The following is a 12637-nucleotide window of genomic DNA, read 5'->3' as shown; positions in this document are numbered from 1 at the left end:
CAAGGGACCTAGGCAAAACATCACAATAAATGTGACAGAAAACCAAAGCACAGAAAAGTTAAAAGATCCTGTGAAAGCTGCAAATGGTACTGATCACAGAGAGTTTTTATACTGTTGAACCTAGGGCTCAAATTCTCAGATGATGTTGCTTCTTCTGAACCACCACAGAAGTTATTACAGAAGTGCTCATTGTTAAAGTAAAAATGTCCAACTACACAGAAATCTTAACACAGGGAACACAGGCAGAGAGATGCAAAAGTCAGGGCTGGGTTGATGACTGACTGAAGAGAAATCAAATGGAATCAATCAGCAAAGACACAACAGTTGGAACTGCCCCATAATTATCAAGGATATTTAAGAGGGTTCTACATCTCTAGATGTGAATTACCACACCCTCCTGAGGGCCAAGAAGAACAGGAAGCAAGGCAGTTTTATAAACATTACACTTAGATTAATCCTATGAGATTAAAACTATTCTGTATTAACACTATTCTGAAAGTTACACACACAAACCCAGTGACTTACCCTGTTCTTTTGAAAGTGCTTCACTTCTGTTAGGTATTTAAAATCAATTAAAATTTGAAAGGAGAATAGTAGCATGTAGAGCATAAAAGCTGAACAATTTAATGATTACTAGCCTGGAAAGGTGGATTTTGGGAAACCATAATAGACAAGAAAGAAAGCTAAGCACTTCTAATATCCAGTATTACAAAAAAATCTGAAAGTATGGTTTTTGATTCCATCTTCACAGTCATTATATTTATTTGAAAGGCAAAACCAGGATTAAAAGTAAAAGATAATAAAATTTTATCTATTGCTTGAGCTAATATATTTAAAAGCAATTGTAGTTCACACACCAACCTCATAGTTTTCTACCTCTCCATCTTCCACATCCAACTCAAAGCTGAAAGCTGGTCCAACTGCAGGTGGCACTGGGAGCATTGATCTACCACGAGAGCAAACAAGGATAAGGTTCAGCATCTTGCTGAAGTAAAGCACAGAAATATCTGGCAGAGGTAAAGCTATGTTATTGATGTCTCTTAAATCAACATGTTACCAAAACTGGTAAAAATGTTATGTTTGAAGTCAAGAGCAGACATTTGAAGTGAAAGAGTCACAGGAAAAAGCTAATTCTGCCACTTTTTGTTACTGGGAGTGCTGACTTTTCAATTGCATGCATGTCTCCCTTGGTACTTTCAACCAAGCTCAGCTTTATTACAAAAATTAATCTCTTAATTATCATAGACTGTGGAGAGTTAAAACTAAAAAGAAATTGACATTTTTGTTTTAAATATGTTTTATTTCTTTAAGTGGATAAAATACCATCAAAGAAAAAGAACCCTAAGTTCACTTAGCTCTCCAATACAAAAGTCTTGCAACTTTTGTAAGCCTAAAACACACAATGAAGATAGACAGGATCTGCTACTGGACCAACTTCCATACTGAAGTCAAGCACAAATTCACATACTGTGATGTTGGTTAAAGCAGAATCCCTTCAGATAGGTATGAGATGTTTTTCTAGTTGTATATTCAATAAGTGTTTTTACCCCACAAGATATACTATGGTCAAAACTTAAGGCACACACAGAAATCAAAAATTCAAAGCACTAAAATATACTAAAATCCCACTGAAGTCATCAGGAATTCCTGTGCCACACTGTGTCTTCTACAGACAGGCAAGAAGCTATGACATTACTCTCAGACTGGAAGATGCAAACTTGAACAACTTTGCTGGAACAGATTTCTGGTGCCATTTTCATGCCACATCTGACATTCTGCACAGAGAAGCTACAGATCTGATGTCAATATTTGATTATTTCCTTGTCAATGTCAAGTTTGCCACCAGAAACTTAATCTTCATTTTCCAAACATTTCATACTTACAGAACATAGAGACTAATAAATTTCATGTCATAGACCCAAACTGCCTCACACAAAGTCTGCCATAACACACTAAAGCTAATTTCTGAACGTTAACTGTCACACATCTTTTACAAAACAGCTAAAGAGGCAGAACAGAAATTTAACAGCCGTAACAGAGTAGCAGTTCAGCCTATAAAGGCTGAACACATCACAGAAAGCTCTCACTCTTCTGTTTCATAATTAAGAACCAAACCAAATTAATTTATTCTCTAAGTGAAGACTCCTATGACTTGATCCTACAGTGTAAGCACGCCTCTGTAAGAGCATCACATATCCAAGATTTAAAATTTGGTCAAGATTTTAGGAAGAGTTCAGAAACAGAAGCTGTCATGCCTCAAAATACCTAAAAAACTACATTGAACAAAAATTGTTCACTTATATTTTTCCTTGCTCAAGGGTGTATGCTATTCAAAACAGGCTGAAAAATTTACACAGAAATGAAAGTTTTCCTCTGAGACAGGTGAACTGTGCCTGGTCTCTGGCAGAGAGACCAACCATAAAAAGTGCCAAGATGCCTGTTGAAAGTCACATGACTTAATAGCCTATATGGAAGCAAATGTACTTTACACTTACAGCACATAAGGTAATAGGCTGGGATGGTAAGGGTGTGGTGGTATTGGCTGCTGTGATCGGTATCTGCTGCGCCCTGTGAGTCTTCGAGGCATAAAAGGTGGGTAAGGCTGCAAGAAAGAAGAAAATAAGCTTCAAATGGAACTTGTGGAACTGGAACTTGTGTCCAGTTCTGGGCTCCCCACCACAAGACAGACAGGGACATACTGGAGAGAGTCCAACAAAGGGTCACTAGGAGGGGACTGAAGCATCTCACACGTGAGAAAAGGCTGAGAGAGCTGGGATTGTTCAGCCTGAAGAAGACAAAGCTCAGAGGGATCTTATCAACGTATACAAATACCTGAAGGGAGGGTGCAAAGAAGACGGAGCCAGGCTCTTTTCAGTGGTGCCCAGTGGCAGGACCAGAGACATTGGGCACAGACTGAAACACAGGAGGCTCCGTCTGAACATCAGGAAACACTTCTTTATCATGAGGGTGACTGGGAACCGGCACGGGTTGCCCAGGGAGGTGGTGGAGTCTCCTTTCTTGGAGATACTCAAAAGCAGGCTGGACATAGTCCTGAGCAGTCAGCTCAATCCTGCTTGAGCAGGGGGGTTGGACCAGATGACCTCCCTTCCAACCTCATCCAGTATGTGAGCCTGTGATTCAACACTTTCTTTTCTTAAAATCTCCTCTCTCAGTACTGAAATTCACTTTTAATAAAGTATTATTTTAAAAAACCAGTCTCTGCTCAAATCCAAAAGAACCTCGGCCTCAATTTGAAATTATTCCTATCTATAATGTACAGTCATACCATTCCATGTGAAAAAGTGGTAATATACAAAAGAAATCCTTGCAAGTTCTGGTGTTTTTAGTCTATATGCAGGATAGTTTCGGAAACAGGACATGAAGTGCTGACTCTCTTGTAAATATAAAAGCCCAGGTGCTATTATGTGGGCCTGTGCAAAAATGGTTGAGTAAAGAAGCCCTTAGAAAAGTCTTCAAATAGTAAATTTTATTTTTTTTTTTTAGAAAGCCCATCTTTTAAGTAGTAGTATATATTTACATTTACGTTACAGTTGTTGCAGCCTTTCAAGTGTACATGGAAAGTTTAATCAGTACAGTTTCTGCAGCTGGACCACATCTGAAGAGACATTCAAAGCCTAAAGCTTCAATGGTTTCTTTCCAGGGATAAATCAGGGCTTTTTTTGTCATCCTTGTTTTGTTAAAATTTTTTAGTATTTTCTACAACTGAAAATCATGTACTCCTATTGAATTCACATTTCAAGGCCTTGAAGCTTTTTTTTTTGAAACAAAGAACACTCAAAGTCTTAAGTAAGATGTTTTTCTTCTTTCATGTTTGAAATCTGAAAGGACAAAAGGCCACCACCAACAATGACTAACCTAAAATCCTCTTATTTCACAATGGAAACTTTTTTAATAGGTAGCCATGGTCAAACATAAAATTAACATATGCATACAAACACAATGCAAAAGAGCCAAGGTATTTTTGCTTGGAAGTTTCAGACTAGACATATCCAACATGAGTTTTTCTGCTTTGTCAATTCTGCAATCCAAAAATGTAATTGGAAACTGTCGTGTTCACTGAATGAAAGAGAATCAGAAATGCAGCCATACCATTATAATGTTAATATAAATAAAGCTTTAGGATTGCTGTATAAAACACCCCATGATCACTTGTAATATATATTTATTCTACTCCTCAGTACTGAAGCATCAGAGAGGACAAATGCTACAATCTGCAAAAAATTTTACATTCCTTATCTACTTTAACAACTGAACTTGGAAATCAAGAAAGCCTCACTCCAACCAAAATGTTTGTGATTAGACTAATTCATCCAACAAGAATACTGAATAAAACACAGAAGCTTTTAAGTGTCTTCGTCTCCAGAGCAACTCATGGTGACTGAAAACTTAATTGAAAATCTGTACACCTTCAGATTAATTAAAAAACTGAAGAGTTTTTTAAATGCTGGAAACTTATTTGAACCTTTATAAAGATCACAGCAAGCATTTGACTAGATTCTGTGATCAAGGAGACTAAGACAAGCTATCTGTATATTCTGCAGTTGCAGGGCCTGAAATTTCATTCTCATTTAAATTTTAAATAACCATAAACCTCTAAGCCTTTAAAACCTCTGTCAACTTGATGCACAAGTCAAACGTTAAAAAATTTCAGCACCTTTACCTGACTTCTAGTTATTTCTTTGAACATCACACAGGCAGGAAAGGTTTTTATTTTTAAAAAAAGCAACCCACACAAACAACAACAACCCCACCCATCTCAAGACTAACATAATTGCAGGCTGAAGTACAACACAAAGATCCTGGAGGTAGCACCACAGGAAACACCACAGAAGCACACAATTCAACAAAAATTCAACACGGACTTTATCCTGCATCAGGTTTAACAGTTTTTGTGCTGCTGCAGATGAACTGCCTGTAGGTGCCCAGGAAGCTGGCTCAAAGCAAGCTTTGTGACATAGCTACCTTTAAAACATAGCGTGGTCTAAATTATGGAAGCTCTCTGTACAACTGCTTGCAGAGAAGAACTGTTTTTAAAGCATTCTAGCCTTCCTGGTTTGTGGAAACTCAACATATGACTTATGATGAAGGATTAGCTGAAGGTCACAACAGCTTTTATAAACTGTACTAATCAGTTTCTGCTGTAGAAGTCCTGGACTGTGTGACAACATGGAATGTTTTCTAAGTAAATGCTGCTACACTCTGCAGATAATGTTATCGAAAATAATTTGCTGGTGGTTGTCAAATTACCCTTAACTTGATAAACACAAACTTAAGAAAATACCACAGTATGCAGCTACACCAATAATGGAACACGTCCGCATAAAGTGCCACTTTTCAACAAAAGGTACTACAGAATAAAGATCCAGAATGTTATTGCAGTATGAATGAGAATGTAGCATAGAAAAGAATACTTACTACACCAAATGACACCTCCTGGTGTAATGGATCGTGCGTTAAGAATTGAAGAGGAGCTGAGGGAGGCAACGTTGGTGGATGGGCTGAGGGAGGGTATGTAAAACCTCCTACAGGAAGGTGTTCTCCAAGCAATTCTACGTCATTTTCTATTCTTTGAAGTGGCTAAAAAAAAAACCAGAGATGGCCTTTGTTGCAATAATAGAGATGTAATTTTTCCCCAGTAAAGAACTGCAGTCCAGCTACGTATATTCTGTGCTGCTGTGATCAGTTTTTTAATAACCCTGTGAACAATTCCTAGGTCATTAACACTACCCAAAAAGCAATGACAACACTACACATTTGATATAAATTCACCTTTTCCAGCTAGCCATGCTTATAGACCAGGAATTTATGCGATCTAGCAAATACAGGAGTGGCTGTAATTTCCTGTGTCTTGCATTTTTCAGGACAAATATTTGCTCTCCCTCTTGCCAGGCTGCTCTCACTGTACAACTATGCAAGAGAAAAAAATAAACAACCATAGACGAGAACTGAAATTGTGCCAGAAAAACTTAAAAGTGGAAAAATGGCAGCTCCAGTTGATTAAACAGCTAATGATATCCAGTAACCAAGCAGATGCTTTCCTAGGGGGGGATCATGCAAGCAGTCTTACCAAGACAAGCAGTCCAGAGGCTTCAGAAGCATGAGATTCCAGATTGTAACTAGTCAAGTCTAGTACATCAGTCAGGTTCAAAAGCACCCAAGAAACAACCAGGAACCATCAGTTTCATAAATACACCTCTCTGAATGACACTGAGATCTACCATTTCAAGAAATTCAGCTAAGAAAGCCACCTTGTGGAGGCAAAGGAATATTCTGTTTTCCTGTTATGCAGAGCAAACTTTAAACACAAGGTATTCTTAAACCACTGCAATGCAAGCTTTTTTCATCAGAGCTGAAAGTTAACAGGCAACCCTAGTCAATAACTTAAGTAAGCAACTCAAGCTAAAACCCAAGTCCATACATTTTCTAAAGGTCTTACAAAGATAGCTACCACTGGAAACCACTTTGTTATGATGATGGTAGTTCTTCTCCCACCATTGTAACAAAGTGATTACAACCCTGTCCACACCTGAGACATGGCATGAAGAAGTCTCAGCATTGTTTGTAACATTGAAACTATTTCCTATTTCTGCATTTCTGAAATATCTGCATCTTCTAGTCAGAGGGGCAAACAAAGGGACACAGTACTCAGGTAACCATACAGTAAGAGTCATAAACCAGAAAGGTAATCCTAATTTCCCCCTAAATCCAAAACAGGATCACATTTCCCCATGTTTGCATAGTCCCTATCGCTAAGCCACATCTGCTTAAGCAGATGGCATCAGTAACTTTTGTAAGTGTGAAAAAAATGTTCTAGGAAAAGCACCAATAATTTTAAAAATTGAACAAGATGTAATACAAAAGAAGCATGTAATGAAAGTAACATTCTGTGCTTTCTCCTTTCTCTGCTAAGCTCTTCTCTGAGACATGTACTGTGCTACACAACCTCCAATGGATTCTATTCTGCTTCCTGGGAAAGAAATACCAGATGGTGAAGCAAACACCCATCTTTCTGACAGAAGTAAAAGCCTATGGAGAAACAGCACAGACAACGATGAAATCTGAAGTGCAACACAACTTCAAAAGTACTTTTTCATCTTTATACCAAGCAGTTACAGGCTTAAAACAAAATCCTTCTGTTCCTCAGTCAGGTATCAATCAGTAACAAGCACCCCACCAGTCCTACAGAGAGTGGGGTAAGAGGCATTACTTACCGACCGTGACTGCTGTGCTTGGAAAGGAACGAATTGTCCTGGAGGAGGCAAGTGAGGAGGGTGGTGTGTAGATATATGAGGAGGATGCAAAAGGAATGGGTCACTAGAAATGAGGGGTGGAAATGCTGCATATGGTACAGGTAGGTGCTGGACTGAGCACGCCTGAAGCATCTGAAATAAAGTGAAAACAATATGTTTTTGTCTCTAGCACAAACATTCCCTACACAACATTCTACATTCTATGCATTTATTATGGAAAGATATCATTAAACAGTTTTTTTACCTCCTTGGAAAAGCCTTCAAAATATACATAAATAATAACTCATTCAAATACACAAGGAACAGTGATTAGCTTCTAGAAACAGGCTCTAGAAGCACCATAGTTGACATCTGCTAGGTGCTTGTAAGGTCACTGGGAGCTAGGATTTTCAATACTCCAGGATTAGACAGCCTCCTAAGTGACGAGCAGATACATTTATCCTAGTTCATTTTATTTTTGCCAAATATTACCATCAAAACAACATGCCAAAGCAATGGCATCACAACCATTTTAAGCTCTAGATGCAGCAGAGGGACTCTCAGCTGCCAGACTGTGCCTAAAAACCTCTGTTGCTTCATATATTATGAATAATTCTTATGGTCTGCTCAGTTCTGCACTTTGAGGTGAGTCCTATGCTGTAAAGGCAGCTCCCTCAGTGACAACTACTGTGCGAAACAGCCCTTTTCCTCTCCTCCTTTAAATTCCTGACAAAAAGGAATTGTCAAAATTGACAAAAAGGAATTTGTGCCCAAAAGCAGCTTTGGGCACAAAAGTTTGAACACTACAGTGGTGAAGGCACTGAAGGGCAAGAGGAATGTACTTTGTGAAAGTGTTCAGTTTTACTTCCACCTTCAGATATGAAGAAGCAAGAAACCTGCATTCTCTTTTTTCTCGCTTTTGATCTATCATCCGAATGTCAGGCATTTCTGTTACATTTCTGGCAATTAAAAGAGCAATTAATGAAGATATTTGTTATCAAATCTTACAAAGAAAGTTGATCCAGCTCTGATCTCTCACTTTTTTTCCTTATTAGTCATGTCACATAGCATATATTGTGCCGATTGACTATAAGGGCATAAAATGGTAAAAGGAACTAGTTTAAAATCTGATTAACAGTAGTGAAGGTGGAACTATCACCTCAATTTACTGTGATCATGACCAAACATAAATCTTCACATGTACTGAAATAGTAGCAGATTAATTTGATCTGACTCCTATTTTTCTTTAAGTGCTGACTATTCTTTACCTTCAGTTACTACCTCATTTTTCTAAAATAGGAATACGACAGACAAGTGTTTCCATTGTTATAATAAATTTTTACTGTATTTTACTAAATTAAAAGCTGTCTTCTGAAACAGCTGGAGATTAATTTGCATGTAGAACATCACAGACTGTTGTTTAAAACAGGAGGTTCTTTGGGAAACATCACAATAGGTTTAATCCCAAAATTCTGTATGGTAAAGATTACCATAGTTCCTATATATGTTTGGAATGATCTATGCTATGTCCATGTCACTTTTTAAAGTTAGAGCAAATGAGGCCATACTAACTCTGAAGTAGGAAGAAATAAAAATTACCTGTTTATTCATTAAGGCTTTTGAAAAACTTCTGCTGTTTGAACATATCACAGAAAGGCCTGAGTCGGACAGGATATTAAAGCTCATCTCATTCCAACTTCCCTGCCACAAGCAGGGACAACTTTTACTACACCAAGTTGCTCAGAGCCCTGTCCAACCTGGCCTTGAACATTTCCAGGGATGGGGCACCCGTGACTTCTCTGGGCAACCTGTGCCAGTGCCTCACCACCCTCATAGTTAAGAATTTCTTCCTAATATCTCATCTAAAGCTACTCTCTTTCAGTTTGAAGCCTTCTCTTTTCCAGGCTGAACAATCCCAATCCTCTCAGCATTTCCTCACAGGAGAGGTGCTCCAGCCCTTGTGATCAACTTACTGGCCCTTTTCTGGACACACTCCAACAGGTCCATGTCCTTCCTGTGCTGAGGACCCCAGAGCTGGATGCAGTGTTCTAGGTGGGATCTCACCAGAGTAGAGGGACAGAATCCCCTCCCTTTCCCTGCTGGCCATGCTGCTTTGGATGCAGCCCAGGATACAACTGGCTTTCTGGGTTGCAAGTGCCCATTGTTGGGTCATGTCCAGCCTCTCATCCACCAGCACCCCAAGTCCTTTTCGCCTGGGCTGCTCTCAATCTCTTCATTCCCAGCCTGTGCTGACATTGGGGGTTGTCTAAAGTGCAGCACCCCGAACCTGGTCTTGTTAAGCAACATAGGATTCCCACGGGCCCACTTCTCGAGCTTGTCCAGATCCTTCTGGATGCCATCCTGTCCCTTTGAAGAACTTCTAAAATTGATAAAGGTATTTACTAGCTGACAATTTTTTATTTTATAGCTACATATGCAGTGTGAGAGACAAATATTGTGAAAATAGCAAAAGGAAGTTCACAGATGAAGCTGGTGAGCAAGCTCACATTCTGGAGGGCACGGGCTACCTTTCAGATGTAGAGTTACAGGCTGGAGAAACTGGCTGACAGGAACTATGTGAAGTGCAAAGGCAAATGGGAAGTCTGGCACTGGGAAAGAATAACTCCACGGAGCAAGAACTCTTTGAGACTAACTGATTGCAGTCAGATTTGCAGAAAAAAAAGTGGGGTTCTGGTCACATCAATTAGGAGTAGACAATACCCACAATGTTCTCCTGCAGTCAAAAAGGCCTACGGGTATGCTGGGCTGCATTGGTAAAAATGCAACTGGTGAAACGAGTGAAGTGATTCTGCTCCTCCATTCAGAACTTGAGACACTAATCTCAAGTCCTGTGTCCAGTTTTGGGTGCCTCAGTGACAAAAAAAACAATAACAACATGATGACCAGGAGCTTGGAGCACACTGCATAAAAGAAAAGGTGGTAGAACTGGACTTGTTCTGCTTTAAAAAGCAAAAACTAAGCAAAACCCTGTCTGCAACTGCTTCATAAGAGTGGACAGAAAGCACCTGAGTTCTCCTCAAGGCGAAAAAGGAAAGGACAAGGATCAATGAGACCAAGATGCAACAAAGAAAATTCAGAAAGAAAATTCAATCACATATACAGAAGAAATTCTTCACCATGAGGACAGTCAAACACTGGAGTGGAAGTTTAGAGGGGTTATGAAATCTCCATACTTGGAAACAAATACTGCTTTTAGCAGGTGACCACCAGATGACCTCCACAGACCCTCCTAACTTAAACTATTCCTTAGTTTTGTGACCTAAGAGAAGAAAGCATAAAGTCTGCCTGCTGATGATACAGAAACTCGACCTTAATTTTTTTATCGTCACTTGTACTGGATCCATTCGCTCAACGCACTTGACCAACTGTTGTACGTTCACTCCAAACAAATGGCACCTGGACACGATAAATGCACTCATCAATGAGCACCATCAAGAAACAGGTGGTCACACCAAGGGCTTTTTTTCAGTGTCACATAGGCTCGTTCATGTCCTCAGGTCACAGAATGCACAACAGGAAAAGCTAAGTTACACACTGCTGGCAAATGCATAGCTGGCAGAGACCAACATTATAACACCATTATAAATGTTCACTGGACACTCTATATAGTATTTATGTATGATATTACAGATTTATACCAGAAAAAATGAGGGGAAACAGGCTCTGGTGCCTGTTAACATTTAATGGTGAAATTTCCATCAGAGTGCTATGATCTGGAAAGTGGTAACTCTGAGCTGACACATAAAAGTTTGTGAGAAAACAGTTCAAATTCTTTCAAATTCAAAGTTGGTAAATTGGCCAGTCAAGGTACTTAATTTTACTCCCAACAAGGCACAGGCAGACATCCTTACTGATGAGTATTTTTATTACTATAATGAGAGTATTTTCAGACTAAAGAGCCCTTTTCAACTTCTAGTGATCTTTCAGGATTTTACTACTTCTCAGAAGAAAACTAACCTTGGAATATCAGACCTTTTTGCACATAACCATCCCATAACAAGATCTCCACTGAGTAAGATTTTTTCCTAGGTGACCTGCCAGACTAAGGCCTTAGAAGCTTTCTTCTTACTACAGGAAAGTAGGTATAATAGCTGCTGATGTAAGTCAGTTCATAAACCAGCTTTAGGTTTGAATTAAAACCCATCAGGACTCTACTACTATAAATAGTCATACTCTATACAGACAGTAGGTAACTACCATATGCTTATCAGGTCTAAAGCCCACACTACTATCCCACTTCAATTTAGCACAGGAAAAAACAAAAAAAAGGTTATTTCCAACAGAATTAAAGCCACACAGACACTAAAGCTCCAAGGTGCCATTTCTACGACAGATTGAAGCTGGTGTAGTTACAGAGACCCACTTACTGGGGGAGGCACACTGCAAACTGGAAGGTGCTGGCCACTGAAAACCACTGAGCACCCTGGGACCTGCTGAGCGCTGCAGGCTGGAATGTGCTGGCCTGTGCAAAGTGGTATCCCATGTGGAGCCACAGTTGTCACCGTGTATGAAACAGGAACTGTGCCCTGATGGATCTGCAGCAAAAGGGAAAAAAAAAAAAAGAATTTAATAACTTACTACAAAGTCTCAACAGTGTTGTACAGCACAGGGAGTAAGATAACAAGCTTTTACAAATGTATGTGAAAAATAATATATTCACAATGAAAGTGTAAAAGGAGGCACATGGTTGTAACTTCTGTTCATTAAAATATTTTTATCAATGGAATGTTATTTACTGATCACAAGTTTCTGGGCAAAACTAAGAGGAATCTCTCAGCTTAAAATGTTAAAACTTCAAAGGCACCTTAGTCACTCAGAAGCACCTCAGACTATTAGGTCTCCCTGCTCTCCCCCAGGTTAATTGTTATGAAATAAGGCAGTAACTCCCACATAAAAGCTAATCTACAAGTAGCTCAAGAATTTTCTCATTTTTGAAGGGAGTGATTCAATGTTAACTCAGAGACTTGCGTTAAAAAAACAATTTTGCAGATTTTCTTTCTTTTAAAGAGACCATTTCTTGATTCACTCTCAGGCCAATATTTAAGCTGAACTCCCAAGCTAAGTGTAACAGAACAGCTAACTGGACAGCTGAAAAGGAAAAGTTAACATGACTATGAGGCAGCAAACCCTAACTATCCAAATTTATATTAGGAAACAGACCCATGTAACCCAATTTTCTAGCTAGTCACATGCCCTAAAATTTAATCATCAAACTAAGATCCAAAGGTATTCTGCACCTACAAGCCATGTGGGTTGTTTTCTGTGTTGTTTTTTTTTTTTCTACTTGTTCTATTTTGTTGTTGGTTTTGTGGGGTTTTTTTAACTAAACAAGAAATCTCTCATAGTCTAATAACATTGAAAAGGCT

At 39.0% G+C, this 12637-nt stretch overlaps 1 protein-coding gene across 3 annotated transcripts in view; it reads right to left on the bottom strand.

The window, feature by feature from the left end:
* RNF38 (ring finger protein 38) overlaps nucleotides 1-12637 on the bottom strand; it is a 105863-nt gene that overhangs the window by 10222 nt on the left and 83004 nt on the right. For all 3 annotated transcript variants that reach the window (XM_064642128.1, XM_064642130.1, XM_064642129.1), the window contains 5 exons: nucleotides 11639-11806; nucleotides 7233-7403; nucleotides 5437-5598; nucleotides 2496-2602; nucleotides 862-946 (listed from right to left, as the gene is read on the bottom strand). In XM_064642128.1, the coding sequence (XP_064498198.1) occupies nucleotides 862-946; nucleotides 2496-2602; nucleotides 5437-5598; nucleotides 7233-7403; nucleotides 11639-11806 (693 nt within the window). The remainder of the gene's footprint in view (nucleotides 1-861; nucleotides 947-2495; nucleotides 2603-5436; nucleotides 5599-7232; nucleotides 7404-11638; nucleotides 11807-12637) is intronic.

Source organism: Pseudopipra pipra, chromosome Z, assembly GCF_036250125.1.
Source record: "Pseudopipra pipra isolate bDixPip1 chromosome Z, bDixPip1.hap1, whole genome shotgun sequence".
NCBI lineage: Eukaryota > Metazoa > Chordata > Aves > Passeriformes > Pipridae > Pseudopipra > Pseudopipra pipra.
Note: the sequence above shows the minus strand (reverse complement) of the source record. Positions and strands in the feature narration are given on the sequence as shown.